At 31.2% G+C, this 20,845-nt stretch overlaps 2 protein-coding genes across 9 annotated transcripts; both read left to right on the top strand.

The window, feature by feature from the left end:
* Positions 1-193: 193 nt before the first annotated feature.
* LOC122567760 (tripartite motif-containing protein 2-like) lies at positions 194-9,851 on the top strand. Of its 7 annotated transcripts, XM_043726716.1 has the most exons (13): positions 194-1,107; positions 1,634-2,413; positions 3,932-4,094; positions 4,186-4,359; positions 4,439-4,642; positions 4,727-4,975; positions 5,037-5,223; positions 5,368-5,804; positions 5,879-6,061; positions 6,145-6,252; positions 6,366-6,504; positions 6,572-6,676; positions 9,617-9,851. In XM_043726716.1, exons 2-13 carry the CDS (start codon positions 2,307-2,309, stop codon positions 9,691-9,693), a joined length of 2,133 nt encoding a protein of 710 aa, XP_043582651.1. In that variant the 5' UTR covers positions 194-1,107; positions 1,634-2,306; the 3' UTR covers positions 9,694-9,851. The 7 variants fall into 7 exon arrangements, with proteins under 7 accessions (XP_043582651.1, XP_043582649.1, XP_043582650.1 ...); XM_043726714.1 differs by having other exon boundaries at positions 239-1,107; positions 1,634-2,540; positions 6,572-9,851; XM_043726715.1 differs by having other exon boundaries at positions 249-1,107; positions 6,572-9,851.
* Positions 9,852-9,995: 144 nt separating this feature from the next.
* LOC122567766 (protein FAM117B-like) lies at positions 9,996-20,829 on the top strand. 2 transcript variants are annotated; one of them, XM_043726737.1, is made up of 9 exons: positions 9,996-11,397; positions 12,398-12,558; positions 12,706-12,803; positions 12,961-13,100; positions 13,182-13,348; positions 13,440-13,569; positions 13,917-13,997; positions 15,004-15,139; positions 15,396-20,829. In XM_043726737.1, the coding sequence occupies exons 1-9, from the start codon at positions 11,157-11,159 to the stop codon at positions 15,574-15,576; spliced, it is 1,335 nt and encodes a 444-aa protein (XP_043582672.1). In that variant the 5' UTR covers positions 9,996-11,156; the 3' UTR covers positions 15,577-20,829. The 2 variants fall into 2 exon arrangements, with proteins under 2 accessions (XP_043582672.1, XP_043582673.1); XM_043726738.1 differs by lacking the exon at positions 13,917-13,997.
* Positions 20,830-20,845: the final 16 nt, after the last annotated feature.

Genomic DNA, 20,845 nt, shown 5'->3' with positions numbered 1-20,845 from the left:
ATAACTAGCGTTTATCTGTAATGAAACGTATGACCTAAATCACGGCGCGCACGCGCCACCAAGCAAGGACAGTTTCGAGGGTGTGCTTTCATCCCCTGTTTCTCGTGTCTCGCGAATTTCTCATTGCCTGTGCCTGTCCGTGTGATTTTGTGAGAAAAACAGAGTGCCGTGAAAGACGAGGACCGGTGGCCGTGCCACCTGCTGGAGCTTAACGTACATTGTCTGAAATCGATATCGCCATCCTTGTCTTTCGTCTTAAGAACGTCATTCTAGTAGTTTGCAGAGGAGAAATATGACCGCGATGGAAACTGTACACGGGGGATTGTGTTAAGAGTGGCAAAACCTTCGGTGTTTGTAGTGGGAAAAAATAATAAATGTTGATCTGGCATTTTTATTAATTAGCCACGTAAAAGCTCTGTAACAACTGCAAACCGTCCGGACATTGTTAACAAGATAATTTAATAATCGAGTGCTAAAGTATCGAGTGTGTACAAGACAAAAATTTGTATATACGCAAAACGATTGTCGAAATCGCGATATTCATTGACCAGAACATTGATGAAGGTTGATACACTGATAAAAATTATTATGTCACATTGCCTATTCGCTATTAGCCAAAAAGTGACTGGACACTAATCAGTTTCGGCTCGTGACATGTATCGGAGATGCATTTATATCTATATTCATCGATTTCATTGTTTACATTTACAAAGTGTGAGAACGAGTATTAAATAAAATCTGCAAACGCATATGTTTATCGATATCAATGTGCACGCCTTTAACTCCCGACATCGTACAATTCTTTTGAAACTAAAAAGGATATATAAATGTTTTATTATGTCTCGGCACCTTCTATTAGTGATAAAAAATCAGACACTGAACATTTGAACATAGCTTGCTAGGAAATGCTGTTGTAAACAGTCGTACGATATTGAAGATCCTGCCGTACTTGAATCGCTGTATCATGGTGCTTTATTAGTGTGCATATCACGCCTGTGTAAGATCCTTAGGACGCCATAAATAATATATCGCGCCAATACATTGCTTGTATAAAAATAACTTATCTGAGTTTATCAAAGGAAGCTTCATGAGCTGCTGTCCATTCATGTAAGTATGTGACGAACTTTCTTAAGAGACGCGTAAACATCTACAATATAAAATTTTATAGGATTTATGTGTATCTATTATAGTACGTCACTCGCATTTTAGGGGTTGATAAAATTGGTAAAATAGAAATATGGTCCTTTTTGAAACGCTACATGACGTTATATTAATTTTTGTTTTTAAACAAGTTGACAATCTTTGTAAGATGCGAAATGAGAAGACTTTCAAGAAACAAACTTACATAAATATCTTCTCTTCGTATTTTATTTTTCTTAGCTCCTTCGTTAAAAATTAATAGAACGATACAAATGAACTTGAACGATGAAATTTATCTACCTTTTTATTGTTTTAGTTTCTGACTCTCGTTTAATAAATTTTATTTTTCAATAAAAGAAGTTTCTAATCAGATGAAGTTATCATATGACTGAAATCGTGAAAACTTAAGAAACAGGTTCTAAATATATTATAAGGTGAATGTAATGCTGCATATAGATGAGAGTTTCTGAAAACATGAAATTCGTGACTATAGGAAACACACAGCTGTCCGAGAGGCCGGCTGTAGCAAGTGCATGTAAGTAAGCAAAGCATACACACATCAGACGCTACACCTTTTAACGGGCGACTGCGCAGTAGACAATTCAGCCAGCTATGTGGCCGTGTACCTCGCACAAGCATACCAGGCATTTCTCCGTCTTTGTATCGCCGTTGGTGTTGTGCGTCTCTTTACCCTTCAGCAGACGCGTGTATCTCTCTTTCTTTATCATCGCTTTCTCCTGTATATTTCTTCTCGCTCTTGTGGCAAACGCTTGATGGTACGCCAATACTCAGGGACGTATGACGCGGCGCGTATAACAAACTCTTCGAATTGAATATTATCTCAAAACAAAACAACTTCTATTTCGTGCATCGTAAACGCTACGCTTAATCGTTCCACGTAGATTATAATGTATTAAAAAGTTCACACACGAAAAATAAAGCATTTGTCAGTGTTATCTATTCACTAGTATTCACGACAAAAGTTCTTCGTAAAAATCCATTTATCTATTCAATTCAGTTATAAACAGAAAATTGTTGGAAATCGTGATACGATTCGAATCGATCGAATCGTTTGAAATTATAGTTTTTAAACGTCTCACGAGGATGGTGGTATATCGGCCGAGGGAATTCTCGCAGAAACATAAACGACGAAAGAAAGAAACGGCATGTTGGTAGGCCGTAGCCGCGGGCACCCGCATAGTATACGTATTATTTCGTCCCTGGTAGTGCTGCCGGCTGTGGATGCAGGCGAGAACGTGCGCAGCTGTAAAACGTGAGTCGCTGCGCTCCGCAGCTGATGCAGTTCGTTGTTGTCCGTGTTTGTATTTGTTTGGAAAAATGCGACAGAACACCAACGAATTTCGACAGTATTATTACTGCCATTTGAACGGACTAGGCACGTATGTGATTCGGCAAATATATTGCGAGTGATAGTGACGCACAATAGGGCAAACATTCGAAATGACATCAAATATTTGCAAAAATAAACAATTTCAAAAGTGAAGTAAAAATAAGTTTAAACTTCAACATTGTTGAGTTCAAGATTGTCCTTTGCATTTGGTTTTTAATATCATTCACGAATTACATTTGTAACAAGTTGTTCAGAATACAAAGATTCATCTTAGTAACAATTCCCGTCTCGAGGACAATAGGTATTTCGAAAGAAAGATAGACAAAGAGTTCCCATCGGCATATGCTTTGTACCCTGTGGCTTCTTTGCGAGAAAGAAATTGTGAAAGAAGTGTCATGTTTATTGATAACATTTTGCGCGAACGTGCGTTTTATTCGAGGCAATAGATACTAATTAAAAAAGCAAAGAACAATGCATCGTGTCATTTTGTCTGAGAATATTGTAGATATAAAAAAAAATTACACGTAGAAAGTTCCTTACTTTGATACCACTTGAAAACACGATATTTTGTTGTTGATATGTGCACATATATTGATATTTAAATTCGCTAGCATGGTGGAATTAAAAGATGCGGTTTACACGAAAGTTATTTGACGAACCTGTTTGTGTTGTTCTGTTGATCTGGTAATAAAAATTTATACGAGAAAAAAGAAGTATATTCTAAGTGTGCACCGACACCCCGCTAAAATGTGTGTAATGTAACGGATGTATATATTTCTTAAAGCAACGACAGGGCTAACTCCATTATGGAGGCACTGCGTTTAGCTATACAGTGAGTTTATTATTAAACAAATGTTTTTACGAATAATTTGTTTTAATACTCTCGATATTACGGAATTTCTTCTATACTTAATCACTTGCTATGGTCAAAAGACCAAAGCGGACTGCGAATGTCAAAATGCACTACTTGATCACGATTGATAAATCGGTAAACTTTTCCGACACCCTATATAATTTTTATTTTTAAGGAATTATAAACAGATAGAAAGTGATACTGTCATAACAATTAAATATGTATCATATATTGAAATCAATTGTTATATATATATATATATATATAAAGTTGCTTTATATATATGAATTTATTATATTATTTAAATAACTTTTTATATTTAAATACATTGTAGCGATAATGTCCCATATTTCTTATTATTTGTAATGCCTGATATATATAAATAATATTCATAATAATCAGAATAAATCAGTATTCTTCGATAATATTATTAATCTTCTTTATATTTTTCAAGATCACATATGTATATAAAGAATAATGTTTTATTCAAATATATTTTAAATATTAAAATTGCATGTGAAATTTCTTTATAAGGGCAAGCATTTTTATTTACTATAAAGTAAATAAAAATATTTAATTTTTTGCAGGACACGGCTAGGGGAGAGGATGGTTAGTATGAGCTCTATGCTCGTGGAAACAGTTAGTATAAACTATGAAGATTTTAATGAAAGTTTTTTAACATGTGGCACATGTCTTTGTGTTTATGATGGTGGAGAACATACTCCCAAATTATTACCATGCTCACATACGGTAAATGTCATATTAATATTATTTATATTTATTAAATAGTAAGCTTTTAATTTAATGAGATAGTATATTAGTTGTTTGTTCATAATTACAGGTATGTTTACACTGCTTAACAAGAATTGCTGCGTCTCAGACTCGCGAGACCGGTGCCTTTCGATGTCCTATTTGCAGAGAATTAATAACAATTCCTCGTGGTGGAGTAGCTGCTTTACCACCTAGTTTCCTAGTGAACCAATTACTTGATCTCATGTCCAGACAAAGACGGGAGGTTTGAAACAATATTTTTTATATGACTTCGCTTTATATGTTACCGAGCATATTATATGAAATTTTCATTGATATTGCAGGTTATTCCAAAATGTTCAGTCCACATAAATCAAGAATTGTTATTTTGTGAAACATGTGATACAGTGTTTTGTACAGTATGTACAGGTGGTAATCATGCAGGAACATCTCCAGGATGTACTGAGCATACTATCATACCATTTAGTATTGCAATAAAGAGGATGTCTGAGATCTTGCTCTACAAAGCTAATGAATGTATATCCAAGGTGATAGTATATCCTTTTCACGAATTGAGATTTATTAACCATAGAATATTATTGTATTTATAAATAGTATTTTGCTTGTTCTAGTTAACACAAGCTCAAGATTCTGTGAATACAGAATTACAACGTTTGGAAGCTTCAACAGAGAGGTGTTTGAGTACCGTAGATACTGAATTTGCTGAAATTATATCAAAAATTGAAAGGAGACGTTCGGAATTACAAGCAGCTGTTATTGCTGCTGCAAGAGATAAGAAACATGTGTTAGAGGAACAACATGCTTTGATAGAAGCTGAAAAAAATAAAGTGCAACGAGAATGTGAAGGCTTACAATATCAGGTATAATATCGTTAATAAGTCCATGCTACATACATAATAAAGATGTGTATAATTCTTAAAGGTTGAAGTTCGAAATATTACACAAAGAATTGGTAGTCTATCTGACCAACTCGATGCGGCATCAGCACTTAGTGAACCTAAAGAAAATGCTTTTATAACTTTTGAATTTAATCACAATAATGCTCTTTCTCAATTAGAGGAAGCTCTTAGTAACTTGGGAAGAGTACGTTCTAGTACAACATTGCCAGGTACCCTGAGGATTGATAATACAGTAAAGTACCCGCTTCAAACTTGTTATTAATTATTATGCAAGCGTTATTGCTTTATATTTTTAACTTACAGTTCATGAGAAAGAATTATTACTTATAGTAGTAACTTATATTTTATAACAGGCTTATGCAGAGCCCGGTTAAAAGACCCCGCCATAGCGAAACTGCAAGCAGCTGTAATAGTAGAAACTATTGACTATCATGGACATCCTAGAAATGTTGGAGGAGATCTTATTACTGCAGAATTAACCTTAGCAGATAGTATCCATTCAGAAAACCAAAGTTCCAATATTGATACTGAAATTATAGATTTAGAAAATGGTACATACGAAGTATTGTTCCGACCCCCATCTGCAAGCCGCTATATCTTAAAGTTGTCAGTTTTCGAGCGGCCTATTAAAGATTATCCTTTATTTTTTGATGCAACTGAACATAATGAACCTATTAAAATATATGGAAGACGAGGTATTGGGAAAGACGAATTTCATCAACCAGTTGCAGTTGCTGTTGATGATGATGGCATGATATATATTTTAGACACTGGAAATTCACGTATAAAGGTATATTTAAATTTATAATGTATTTAGAATGATAAATATCCCAGTTGTATTATAGATAATGTTACATTTTTTAGGTACTCAATTGTGATTTGGAATTTCAAAGGCATATAACTAACGAAGGTCTTGAAGGACGTAGTTGTACAGGAATTGGTATTTCTCAACAAGGTATTGTTGTTGTCAATTGGAGAACAAGAAAAGTAACTGAAATGAGTTCTCTAGGAGACACTATTAAATCTTTTTCCCATAATGCATTTCAAGTTAGTATTGTCTATTTTTAAACTATAATAAAATATCTGCTGCTTCTTTAATTACTCATCATATTATTAATTTTGTTCTGTAGGAACCCATTGATGTTGCAGTAGATAGAAGTTATGGTCATATACTTGTTGCAGATAATGGTCAAAGTTGCGTTTTTGTATTTGATTCTGATGGCAAAATCCTCTTTCAGGTTAGATAGTATTTAGTTCTTTAAATTCGTTATTACTTTTAATGTTTCCCTGTGTTTATTATACTCGATATTATATAAATATTTATATATATTTTTCAAATATTATTTAATAGGTTGGAAAAAGAAGTACATTCAAATTGATTACTTCTGTAACTGTTGGACCTAATGGTGAAATTGTAGTTGCTGATAGTCGTATACAAGTATTTTCCGCTAAAGGAGATTTTTCTGAGGAAATTTATTCAGAAGGCAAAGGTAAATTATAATTCTATGTCATTCTTATGAATTAACTGTCATATTTGACACCTATCGCGTATTGCAGGAAGAGGTACTTATGGAGGCCTTGCTGTTGATGCAGAAGGCAGAATACTTGGAACTCGCACCGATAAAGGTCGCAGTATAATTCAAGTTTTAAAGTTAGGAGGAGGTAATATTTTAACTGAAATTGATTCGCATAGTTCAAAACTACGACGTCCTTCAGGTATTGCGGTACTACCTGACAATCACTTAGTAGTTGTAGACTTGGGAAATGATTGTATAAAAAAATATAGATACTGGTAAAAACAGTTGAATTTCAAGTATCAAATTTGTTGTATGTCCAACAAAATTAATTCATCCATCGCAGACATATACCAAATATATATTTAATGTAGCTTAAATTATTTGCTTCTCTAAAAGACTTTTTTTTTTTAATAATTTTATGTATCAGTTTAATATCTACATTTCTTAAGTTTTTCATCTACTGTCTTTTAAAGTTACAGAGTTGGATCAATCAAAATAATTTCTTTGATATAAAATATTGGTGATATTTAATAATATAAGTGTTACATATCAATCTATGTGTGTAATACTCGTATGAAATAATATTAATTTATTTATATTTTAGATTTTACCACGTAAGTTGTTTTCCTAGAATAAAACAGACTTGATTAGCATAATGCAATTTATAGTGTTTCGTGTCATATTTACTAATTTAATTTTTTAAACTAAAAAGTAATAGATGTGATTCTTTTCTTTTTTTTTAGTTTTTGATGTTTACCTTAATTGATGTTGAGATATATTGTTATACATATTTTACACTGCCATAGTCTAAATTCATAACAGTTATCATCAGAATCCATTTATTTCATAGAAATGTATGTGTATAAATGTAATAGTAGATTATTGAAATTTATATTTAAAGAATTTTATTTACGGCAAGATAATTTAAACGTTAAACGAAAGAATTCCGCTTATTCACAAGACTTGAGATATTGTAGAAATTTTTGAATAGACATCTTTTATGTCCTATATTTGATTCTGTTTAAAAAAGCAGATCATTTATATTTATTAATGCCATTAGTGTTGAATGAAAAATAACAAAAACTAATAATTTTACAACTAGTGAAAAATGATTTTGTAATTATTTTTGACAAGTAACAAAGACGACGCTCATCATAAGATCAAAGTGTGTAATAAAACTAATATCCAATATTTTCTTCGATAAAAATTCGAAAAATATTTTTATATAATTTACCAAAGGAACTTTCCCGTTAATTTCTTTTTTTTTCTTTCTTTTATTTATAAGTGATATTTCTTTCATTTCCATTGAATCCGTCTTACATTCTATATGTCTTTTTTATGGCATTCTAGTTTGTTGTAATAAGAGTAAAATCTTATTTTGTGAATATTAAATTAATGAAAAGTATTTACATGTTATCCTTTTATACTTAAAAATATGTAAGTGCTTTGTATGAAAATGTCTTAAAGGCAATATCATTATGAAAAATTATTTTAAACCAGTTACATTTAGTATGTTTAACACAGTATTTAACTCATTTATTTTATACAGATTTATTAATTATTCTCGATGAACATTATAATCCATTTAGTTTTTATTATCATTGATAAAGCATTTCCTACTCTGATTTACATACTCATTAAAAATTTTAATTTAGAAATACATGGCTTTTTTATGAATCCATATAAGAAATAATTAGTGTATTATAAGTAAATAAGAAAATAAAAATAAATTAAGATGCATGCCAATATTTTTCCAGTATTATTAAAAATTGAAACAATATACTTTATTTGTATAAACTTATCTTAAATTTTGTATAAAATATAAAATTATGAATATATATAATTTATTTATATATATGTAAATTATTGCTATTGCTATTATTACTAGCAATAATTTACACATTTATAAATGATAGATATCACTTTCATGATATTATACTTGCTACAAATAATTGGCGTATCCATTTTTTTTTTTATTCACAAAAATATTTGAACAGTACTTAAAATTTTGAACTTTGAATAAATTTGTAATAAAAGTGATTAAAGTGATAGAAAAATGCTAAAGAAAAGATTTAGCTGAAAGTTCATGAAATCTTATTTGCTTAAAATCTTTAAAGCTTAAAATTTAATCTTATTTTAGCTCTTATATCATATTCATTATGTTTAATATTTTGCAGTCCTTTTCATCGCTATTAGTAATTAAAGAAAGAAGTAATAACATGTGTAGACTAAGTATGGACTGATGTATGAATTAAAACACGTCAGTGTTGTGTTCAGTTACTAAGAAACAAACTAGTATAATTAATATAATAATAATAATATTGTTATAACAGATAAATATCTGTATTATGTATAACATTTCACTATTTCATGTTTGTCAATTTGATCATTATACTTGTATTTTTCACATCATTTTGTAATTCTGTTATCCTTAATACTGCTTTAAGTTTCTGTTAATCAAAGTATATAATTTCCAACAACTGGTGCATACATAAAATGTACAAAATATTTACTCTTTTATTATTATTTAAATATATTTTTTGTTTTACAATTAGCATTAGCATACTATCGTAATACAAAATTTCTTTGTGAATTTGACATAATTATTTTTGGAATTGATGTACAGCATTCCTAAAACTATTTTGCAGTATGATTCAGCATTATTTACAAAAATTGTATACATATGCATACATATTTTATATGTATGAATATTTATACATATAGGAGGGTATAATTAATTACAAGTACATTATGTCATTAGCCTTTAGCGAGAAGCATGGCAGTGCCTTTATTAAACAAATTTCCATGCAAATACATGTTACAACATAAAATTTTAATTTTAATACTTTTATGCTGACAACATATGACAAGTGACTTAAAGCTTAATAGTTTAAGTTGGATCATAGATTCAATATGCTTATGCATATATTTAGATCATAATTTTATTGTCTTCTTAAGTTAAATATCAAAATAATAATTTTATAGTTCTTATTGTGTTTTAAGTGCAAGACATAAATAATATATGCAAGTTAATGCCTGCACATACATATACACATTTGCTTTACCTTTATTTTCACATTTACAGATGCAACACATGAAAGAAGCCTTATGCCAGGTCAAAATATGTTTAGAATATTTACTTTTTATTTTCGCATTTACTAATGTACTAAAAGTTTTGACTGATGTTTAAAAGTTTTGGAATCTTGGATATTATTTAATCTAGTCATATGTTATCAATAGTAACACTTAAAAAAACAATGTAATGAAACTGCATAGTATAATGTATAATATATTGTAAATAAATATACGAGCTTAATTCATAGGAAATATAATTTCTTAAACCCAACTGTTAAAAATGAAGAATAATTTTAACGCACCAATATTCTCTATCTCACTAATTTTTATAAAAAATTGTATAGAAGGTACGGAATCATTCAACAGGAAAAGTATCTCGTTTGCCCTCGAAAATTTTGTACAAAGGACATTATAAAAGTAACTGGAATAAGATTTCTGTAGCCAGAGAGATCATAAAAATTTGGTATTATCAATAACATTGAAATTAAGCTCGCGCGTAAATATCGGTTCGATAGTAACGAATTGAAACGATTATATCTCGAGATTTCTCCTAGCGAGAGTATCGAATGAATGTAGCGTGCACGCGCCGTAGCTGAAAAACGTAAGCTTGGATACTACGCCTGTGCTAGTACGTGCTCCGTACACGAAAGTTATTCACACACGCTATTCATCGGCTTGTGCTCCTCCATTACGTACATAACGTGAAACGTAAAACGCTACATACTAGTCTGTACGTGTGTCGTGCAGGTGTATATAAGCAGAGTTGCGCACGTCGTACATGAACACCAAAACATCATTTTGATTCAGAGGTGATTTCTTGGTAAAATAGACGAATATAAAACGATCAGTGTCTATTTCTTGGTGGATTGGTAGGGTAATCGACGTTAGTTAAAAGACAAGTGTTTCGTGGATATCGAGAACAACCGGTAAATAAGATTTTGGACGAGAGATCAAAGCAATCGAGGAAAGGGCGAATTTGAGTGCCACTGCACAAGCGCGAATAAGACAGAGAGACTCAAAGAAGGTTAGAGTGAGATAACGATAGGACGCTAGGTACGGTGCTACGGTGGTAGTGAATGGAACGCGGCCCCCACGGGTGAGCGTAGTACGACGCTCCACGGGCTAGCGTTGCACCAATGACCAGCCGGGACGGGCGATCACGTGACGTGCGTGCCGAGGCAGCAGCAGAACATTGCAAATGACAAGACGCGTAGGGCATTGTCGTCGCGCCGCCGCTACCACCGCTCCTGTCGTAGTTGCTAGTGAATTCGTCGCGCCATTGTCGTCGTTGCTGCTACTATCGTTGATGAGATCTCGCCCGCCACCGATTAGCCGAAGATTGTAAAACGATTCTGAAAATCTGTCTTCGGTACTGTCGGCACTACCGCTGCTGTCGCCGCGTGTGCGCGACAAAGTCGCGGGTGCTCGGAGGCCTCGTGCCCTGAACGGTGCCCGCGGCGCCCCGTCCTTAGCAGAACATATTCGAAATACAGTGTACCATCAGATACACCAGCATCGACGGCCTGAGTGCCAGTTGCCTATATGACAAAATGTCGGGATCACAGCGAATGCGAAAGTCCTCGCCATGCTCGACATCGAAGCAAGGCCCAATGCGCGCGACTCTACCCGTAAGCTCGCTGCTACGACAAGGCCGGCAAGGCAGCAGTCTCAGGAAGAGCAACAGCAACAGTCCCACTGTATCGCCAACAAACGCGAGTGCGTGGCGGGCCCGCATCTCGCCGGAGACTTCTTCCTCGGGACAACGAAGCCCCGGTTCCCTCTCTTACAAAGGTATTTACGCTCACTGCTCCACATCCTCACGTACTTACTATACACTGTTATCTCTCGCTACACTTTGTTGTGTCTGTCATTTTATGTTTTCCATACCCTCCCAACTATATATTCCCCTTTAATTAAACCAATACTTTTTATTTCTTGTTTCCTTTTATTTCAATGTTACAACACGGCCGATTATAAATGTTTATTGTGTCATTGTACCATGCATCAATTTTTCATCGATCGTCTATTTGCAAGTGTATCGTTCTGTTTTTCTTGATTGCAACAATTTTTAATGTTATTTTTACGAGATTCGGCACAATTTGTTCGTGTCAGGTACGTGTCATACGTACAATCGGTTGTAAATATTGTAATTGTGACGAAGAAATTTATATTATCTTGATTCTGATATATGTTTCTTAAATCTGTAATCATTTTTGATGATAATCCTAGAATATGCAATGATTTTTAAACGTTTCTAAATTACACATTCGTTAATTATAATTTAGCACGTTGAATTTTATATTGATTTACAGTTATAAAACAATGTAATGTATTTGTAAATGTAAATTGTGCATTATGATTTTAATTGTGTCTAATGAGTAATGACATGTATCGATGGACTGAGCAATGATGAATGTTTTGCTATATATATACATATATGGTATATTAAGTTATATGTACAATAAAGTGATTAACATGTGATAACGATTGAAAAGTAAATTAATCTCCTTTTTTTCTTTTTATCATAGATTTATAATTCTTCAAATTGATCGATTCGGTAACCGAATACATAGCTTTAGATCGGTTCCACAATAAACAGTTAAAAAACTCATTCCTCCTTTGCCCTATTATTGCATTATTTAAATTTTGCTTTTATTTTTGTTTATTTTATCCAGTAACCGAATACACTGTTGATAGTCCGGTTCTGGTTTATGTTTACACAACAGTGATATACCTTTGATTTCTTCTAACTGCAAAAGTTATGTTTATCTAACATCTTTTTTATAAACAGCAAAATCAAAAACATTAAGTGGAAGATGCAGCGAAAGTTTAAGTGGAAACCAAAATATTCGAAGGACAGCATCACTAGATACAATCTATTTGAAAGGACAATGGCCTCGTGATTCGTATTACATTCATTCTAGTCTTCTATTGGTTGATAAATCTACACAGGTAAATTTTATTGTATTTTAAGTATGTGTATTTGTATGTTTGATTGTTCTAGTTTTATAAATATTTTACTCTATTGTACAACGTAATAATATTCTGTGTGTTTCATGCCAGCATAATTTACAAACTAATAAAATTATGTTTTTATAGACAGAAGAATGGTCCAATGAACCAAGAAAATTACACACCCGTCATCCTACAGAACAAACTACTACAGATGAAAAACTAGAAAAGTATTTCAGGCATCGGTATGTATGGATCATTGAAATTATTCTATTTTTATCTTCTAAATAATAATGACAAATTTTACAATAATAATGAGTTTTAAATGTCATATTGTAATTCGCATACGACATACTACTACAACATTTACCTATGTGTTCTAACAAAAGATGTATAACATAGGTTGCAACGTTCAGGTAAAGAAGGTACCAGCAGTAGAGAACGAACAGCAGCATTTGGACTTATAATGCCAGGTGGACCACCACCAGCTTTTCCTGCAGATCACACAGTTTTACCCAGTATTGCTTCACAAACGTCTATACGTAAGTTCATATAAGAATAAATTTCCACATAACAAATCTCTTTGTTTCTAGAATTGATTGACATTTTATTATTATATCTAGACAATCAATTTGGTTTGAGTACAAAGGCAAGTCCTATGAATATCCCTGTGAAACCAATGAGGCCTCCAATGCGTTCTTCTATTGAAGGATTAAATCAAGAAATTGAAGGATTGGTTCTCAAATCTGCAGCTAACCCTAGTGACCCTGATCATCCAGTGGAAGACAAAGCACGTGTTTATTTATATTTATGATGATGTATAAACATAATTCCTTATGACAATATATAACTTATTTAGAATAATTTAATTATTCTTGTAGTATGCACGGTATCGTGAACAAATTACACCGGAAGGTCATCGTGCGCCATTAGCAGACCTACTGAGGGCTACTCGTAGTGTGAACACACAAACGCCAGCTACTGACCTTCCCTCCAGTTCTTATTCTTCAGGTAAGTTTATGTTTTGTTTTATATTATTTAATAGTGCTTAGATATATGAAGTAGTTGTCAATGTTTTTAGAAAATATATATGAACTTTATAAGTTTTATGTTGAAAATTATGGGAACCTAATCCGAACGTTAACTTTAACACCACCAGATTAATAATTATATGCGATGTTTGTTATTAGTATTCATAATACTAGTAGTGTGTTTTCGTAATTTAAAAGATATAAAAAGAGTTACATGTTTTTGTTTTTTAAATGAGAGTATATACATATATGTATGTGTGAAGTATTTCTGGTTACTGGTAACACTATAAATAACAGACTAACTATGGTGTGTGCCTGTTGAGACAGGCCCTCCATCTAGGAATTCTGAGTCTCCGCTGATTCCTGGTCTTATGGATGCGTCCCGTCCGCCTAGCGATCTCTTACAAGGTTGGCGCATATTTGCGGAAACATTCTTTTTATTTCTCATGAAATCCCTTTTAATCAAATATGTTTCTTCTTTTTTCTTTTCTTTTCTTTTATTTTTTATTTTTATTTTTTTTTTTGAATGCCCTTGTTCAAATAGTTACTGACTATTTTATACGTCTATCTATAAATTTTTTACTATTTCGTAAATATGTATACATATACATATATATGTACACACAATATTTTAAGTCTGAAGTATATGCATGAGTTATATATATTTTATAGGATGCCAAAATCAGTTACCACTAATATTACACCTGGAATTATTTTCTGATTTTACACAATTAATTAATGTTTTGTACTGATCAAAAATTTGATGTGTTTTCATAGAATAATAATGCCAAATTAAATGTTCATAATACATTATGACATTATATGGTAAACGAATCTATCTTTAATAAAATGTATTTCTTATTATTGCATTGATGCTTGCATGTAGTATTTTGTTTTATATAGGATTATATATATGTATTTTTTTTAAATCAATATTTTTTTAATTGTTATCGTTTAAAAATAATTATTAAAGCACTATGATATCATTTGAAGTACGTTATTGCATGATAATTGATCATATATGTCATTTTTAGATTTATTAAGTTATGTATTAATTTTGTAGCGATTATGTTTAATACATAATTTCCACACAGAGACTATTGTATCTTAAACCTTAACATTATATATACACAAGTATCATATAAAATATCTATACAACTTTCGCAAATCTATCCAGATATGTTACTGTTAATAAAGTGGAATGAAATTTAGTTTTAGTGTACAAAGCTATTTACGTTTTATATACACATTTATATTATTTTTTATATGAATGAATTTATAAATACATGAATTATATAATTTAGTTATTAAGAGCATGGATTAAAGATATTTACTTCTCAATTGATATATACAATATTGTTTGCTTGCTATTTTCATATGGTTATTAATTTTGATGTTCTAATTTATCTTTAAGGTGGAAGTCGTGGCTCAACCCCCGAACAAGATAGAGAAGGGCGCCTTGGCACCTCTCCTCACATTAATAGGTTCCTTGCAAGAGAACCACCTGATGGCTGTGAGAAAGTCAATCTCAAATTTGTAGAGGATGCCAGGTAATTGTCATGCACGTATTTTTTTTTTTTTAATTAGGATGATTTGTAGAAAATCTATTATGATAATAATTAATTTGTAACTCCTATCAGATTTTATGTCTTACATCAAATTAAATATGTATAATGTTCGTGTTGCCCGTAAAAATAACTTAAGTTCACTAAGGTTGAAATTCAGTTAGTTGAAATTAACACCCCTTCTCTATTTAAGGATATTAACATATTAGCATTATTGAAACAATTATATTTGTATGTATAGGCGACCCATGATAGACTTGAGCAAACTAGACTATTGCCCAAAGCCGTGTGTAGCATTCCAGTTAAAACCTAGCTTGGGATCAGCGTTCCTGCCATTACAACAGCCAGCCAGTCCAACAATGGTTGCCAGTGCATCACCCTCTTCGCATACAACACCAACTACACCTCCTCCAAACCCATAGTCCTGCTCTTTACCTTACAGAATAATGTTCACAAACCCAATTGGTATATATATATTTTTTTTGAATGACCTCATGGGTAGAAAGTGGTTTACTTTGATATGAAAGCATATACCAACAAAGAAAAGTTACCGAAAAAGCAGCCTGTTTTCAGTGCGACCCAACGTTCGGGCATCGTGAATGTGTAATTAAAAAGTTATAATTGCATTGATACAAAATATTGAAAGCATCTGAGCTCCGTTAATGTTTCAAACCATAATAAATACGAGGAACAATAATTTGTGATAACTAAAAAAACGACATTTAGGAATGAACATTGTGTTCTACAGGGAGAAAGACTAATAAAAATTGTGTATTCTAAATTTAGTGCTAAAATGTGCTAAACAACTTTAGTTTTGTATACAGGGATAAATATTCAAATGTCAGAGTATTAAATTTGATTGTTGGAAAAAGCAAAATTATACAGATACAAAATGGGTACATGTGCCTGGATATGTACATCGGTACCCCTTTATAAATTTTTCATTAGATCTTTCACTGAAATTATTCGATTGCATACTGGAACGAAACACTTGTTAGAATTTTGTATTGTTTTGTATTATTACTTATATGCTGAAAATATTGAAATTATTATTATTTGAGGAGCTCGAAAATAGTGTGTCCCTATGGTACATTATTTTTTAGAATTATATTCTCTTAGAATTATTCACGTACATTCTTTACTTCTTCTTTTTAAGGTCGCGTATGTAAGATAAAGGCGTAAATTAATTGTCATGATAGTTTATTTTGTATTACGTGTACAAATGTGCACTTTTGCATAGCTTCTTTTTATAGTAATGTCTCTTAGATGATAAGTTTTTATTTTGAAAGTAAAACAAGCACTTTGTTCAAGTATAGTGTTCAGTGTCATAAAGCAACTTATGGAAGTTAAGTTAATTGCAAGAGTATATTCTGTTGTTTAATAACTGAATTACCATAGGGCTGCAAAATTTTTGGTTTAATTTGTGTTATGTTAGTTTACTATCTGAATATGTACAACCAATACAGCATGCAATGACAGGTTGACGGATGTATGATAGAATGAACCTAATGATATAAGGTGGAAATATAATGAGTAAAAAATATGACGAGTGGTAAAATTAAACATTGATTAAAGTAACAAATAACGACATGTGCTTTAGCCAGTGTGGTATCAGATGTGCATACACCTGGCTCCCTAACTTGGCACAGTATGGGTGTGCGTGTAGGGTTTTGTATAAACGTGGATCATAGTAAAGAAATTTATAATCTGCGTTCTATACAAATAACAGTATGCATGTGTTGTAATATCAGAATCCTGATTAAGCCATCCACGAATAACGCTAAGGCTTATGGTATTATCGAAGTACGTATTGTATGAATATTATAAGTATTTGGAGTACTCTGAAATTTAATTATTTAAATTTGTAGTAGTATTTGTGTGTGTGTGTATACTTTAAATATATTTTTAATAATTAGCAGTAATTCGTTTCTCTATTAAATGTTTTTACAATAAGGATAATCAAAGGAATATCAAATATTGTTAAAAATATCTTTGTATAACAAACTATTCACTCTATATAAAGAAAAAATTTTGTAAGAGTTATTCGTGTGATGGCTTAACTTATTATTTAGTATATGCAGACATAGCCACTCAAGAAGTTCAATTTATTTTTTGCTTTCTAATACAGAACGTTTTGCAAACGATTTTATAGTTATGGTCTGAGGAATAAGGATCTTAATAAAATGTAAGATCAAGAGCAGGGAAGAACAGTTTTTTAAATACAATAGTAATATACTTTCTAATATTATATTGTATCTAGCTACAACAGTGAAAAATGTTAACACATAAAGTACCTGGCACACTGGTCTATGCTCTCTTTTATCCAGCTCACTAGAAAGTTCATGCCTTAGAATGCGTGGCAAAGTGTGCTAAATAGACAGGAAGGTTAATGAGAGAGTCAGGATATATACAAGATGCACTGGCTAGTTAACAAGTATACAATACAAAACTAATCTGCTATCTACTAGCTTAAGAAGATTTTCTTTTATTTATTTTCGCTATGGACCTAAATGACATCTATCCCATTGCTGTAAGAATACATGAATGTGAACGTTAAGTTTGCAGGCGCTCTAAAGAAAAGAGACAAAATTTATCAATCGCGTATTTCATCTGTTGGTATTTTCACTTAAACGGAGGAGAAGAAAAAATGTTTTAATATAAACACATTGTATTAATCATAGTGAATAAAAAGTTTCATACTTTTACTAATAAGCAGAAAAAGAAATTACTTTAGAGAGAAGCTAGCCTTATTATTTTTGACTACACTCATGAGGCTCCACTTTTTAACCTTCATGTACTTGCATAATGTGTTATCATTATTGTTAGCTTTTGTTGTCAATTTCATAAACAAAAGAATGTGTGTAAAGACTGCTAAACTAAAGATTACTTGTTATTTGGATATACCTAAATTTAAAGTTAAATAAAATTAGGCTCAAATTTCTCCGGTTACCTATGAAACAATATAGGTACTCTTTAATTCGTTAACTAAACGATCCTTATGTGACTACTGTTCGGTACATTCTCTTTACATATCTAAATCTGAGCAGGCTTCAGAATGGCAAAATGATTATGTCAATTACGAATTTATTTATCCCTAGGACTGCCCAGGACGTATCGTTGTAGTATTTCGTACAATAAAAAAGAACACAAGAGATTGTTAAACATGATTGTAATTTGTAAGATGCTCAGAATTGTGTAAATTTTTTAACGCGTAAAACTTGTAAAAAGATATGTACTTCGAGAATTTTATATATTTGGTAAAGTTAAATGCAGCTTTTATTCATTGTTTTTTAAATAAATACGTAGAATATTATTTATCGTTTTTTATTGAAAGCAGAGAAATATGAAACCTTCTTTATGCAATGTTTTCTTGTAAGAGTATATTTTCGTACGTACAACTTTATAAATGCTTACGAGATTATTTAGAAAATTGTTATAAATTTTATATTTTAAATGATTAAATTATTTTACGTTTTAAAATGTATAATTTTTTTTTTATAAAAATTCGTTATAAACATAGCTTCTTCTTTAAGCTCAGTTACACAATGTTTCTTAGCGAATGGAGTTATAAAATAAAGTTACATATTGTGTAAAGAGTATCTTACAGTGCAAGGCTCTAAACATCTTGTTAGTAATTCACAACGGTACATCGAAAATTAATAATTTATACATAAGGATCTATCCACCTTCTAGTCTGTCCTAGGGCTAAATCAAAATTAGTCAGCGAAGAGAGCTAGTGAATGTAAATAATAATTTAAAGCCGTTTACGATGAAATCTTTGTACGGAACGTAGTGACTAAGGCCAACGAATTCTATACTTTTCGTGCGTCTCGCGAAAGTTCGTTGAACGAAAAAAACTTGTGGAACAATGCGAACTTTAAAAAAATATGTGTATAAAAGAAATTACCATAATACGAGCTGTCCATAGTCAACAGAGATTAGACTCCTTTTCCAAACGGCACAATGCAATTGTCAAAATCATAGTAAATATTAATTTTATATATATATATATCTTTTCTTTAATTTTACATTTCTTTAATTATATTTCGAAAATTTCGAATTTATTAATTTTATTTGAAATTTTATGCGTTTCAACATCTTGTTTTCTATTAAACACACATGCAACACACATATTTTACATTTTATTATCATTTTGCTCTTTATTTGCTTGAAATGTCATTTATCTCGGCAATATATTCTCTAATTTAAACGATAGATAGTCACACGCATCTCTATGAATCGTAAATTTAATGAGTACTGTTAATCATTTTTCAAATAAGTACCGCGTATCAGTATTGTAAAGTATGTTAATTTCTCGTGATCGAGATTTATTTTTTCTTTAATCTTGATAAACCTTCATGAAACGTTATATGTATAAATAAACTTATATTTTCTACGGAATAAAATACTCTTTAAGAGATAAGTTATTATACACTGTATTTTTCGTGCAGTATCAAATTTCAAAATATAAAAGCAAATTAAAGTATAAGATTTAGTACATAAAAAAAATATATATTACCTTATTTTTGAGTATTTTATCATAATAATGCATTATTTATATTTGATATTGAAAGTTTTAATGATTCATATGTTTACGAATACTTTAATTGCTTTCAACAGTAATCTTTGTTTTTCCTTTCTTTTTTTATATTTCTGTTAAAGAATTGTATTTGTCCATTAAATTTAAGTATCGAATTTATATTCTTATCGAAACGTTAAGAACTTATTTAACGAATATATTCGATTATTTTTTCTCTCCCTATTGCAAGTCAGAATATTATTATATTATATGATATCGACTTGAAATGAATGTGTCTGATTTGTAATCGATTTTATAAGTAATGTAATCATGTACCATTATGTTACGAAACTTACTATGATTATGATGCTATGATTGCGATGCGCTATAAATATAGATTCCATAGATTCGTTTGAAGCGTATGTAATTGCAATTAATACATTGACTGCCATGCAACAATGTCTTACTTTTCGATACATTTCGTATCGAATTAAATGTAAGCGGCTTCGATCTTTAAAGCAGCAAATGTCGATTTATCGATATTTGTCATTTATATTGTTGCTTGCTCGAGCTACAATATAAAGCTCTTGTCGCAACGTCATCGAATGTATTATAATATATAACAATAATATACAGGTGTATCGTTGGTTCCTTTGTAATGAAAAAATACATTATGGTTCCACAATCGGCAGTCAAGGTATTAATGATGATTATATTAATGACTCGATAAACTTTGCTATTACAAGAAACTTTTATATCTCAATATGGAAAGGTAAAAAATAATTCACTGTCTGTGTCGCTCAGTATAAATACTAATTCACATTACGATTCAAATTTCATTGTTATAACGTGTATTTATTATTTGATAAGAGTCACGTTCGAGGGACAAAAATTTACGCCCGAATAGGTTCTTCGATAATCGGTTCGTTGTAAAAATTCTCTTATCTTACCTCTCCATAGTGAGACTCCTATGCAACTTGTTAAACCTGTGAATCTTATATGCGATTAGTTGTATTATTTACCAGCATAATACTGTATGTACTTGTTCCAATAACAATATGCACTTTTATTTTTATCATAAAGTATAAATGGAAAAAGTGTACCTTTTTATATTACTGTTAAGGCGCCTTACATGAATAAAATTTTTAGAAAACGAGATTAAACACGCTATT

The sequence above is a fragment of the Bombus pyrosoma genome, linkage group LG5, assembly GCF_014825855.1.
Source record: "Bombus pyrosoma isolate SC7728 linkage group LG5, ASM1482585v1, whole genome shotgun sequence".
Taxonomy (NCBI): Eukaryota; Metazoa; Arthropoda; class Insecta; order Hymenoptera; family Apidae; genus Bombus; species Bombus pyrosoma.
This window is presented reverse-complemented; position numbering and strand designations above follow the sequence as displayed.

What these genes read in the sequence shown, in the direction of transcription:
- LOC122567760 (XM_043726714.1), top strand. Translation starts at nt 2,383, where the DNA reads ATGCAGGCGAGAACGTGCGCAGCTGTAAAACGTGAGTCGCTGCGCTCC. An exon ending in ATGGCAAAATCCTCTTTCAG is followed by an intron (nt 6,253 to 6,365) that starts GTTAGATAGTAT and finishes ATTATTTAATAG; the next exon opens with GTTGGAAAAAGAAGTACATT. An exon ending in AATTTATTCAGAAGGCAAAG is followed by an intron (nt 6,505 to 6,571) that starts GTAAATTATAAT and finishes CGCGTATTGCAG; the next exon opens with GAAGAGGTACTTATGGAGGC.
- LOC122567766 (XM_043726737.1), top strand. Translation starts at nt 11,157, where the DNA reads ATGTCGGGATCACAGCGAATGCGAAAGTCCTCGCCATGCTCGACATCG. An exon ending in TGGTTGATAAATCTACACAG is followed by an intron (nt 12,559 to 12,705) that starts GTAAATTTTATT and finishes ATGTTTTTATAG; the next exon opens with ACAGAAGAATGGTCCAATGA. An exon ending in GAAAAGTATTTCAGGCATCG is followed by an intron (nt 12,804 to 12,960) that starts GTATGTATGGAT and finishes TGTATAACATAG; the next exon opens with GTTGCAACGTTCAGGTAAAG.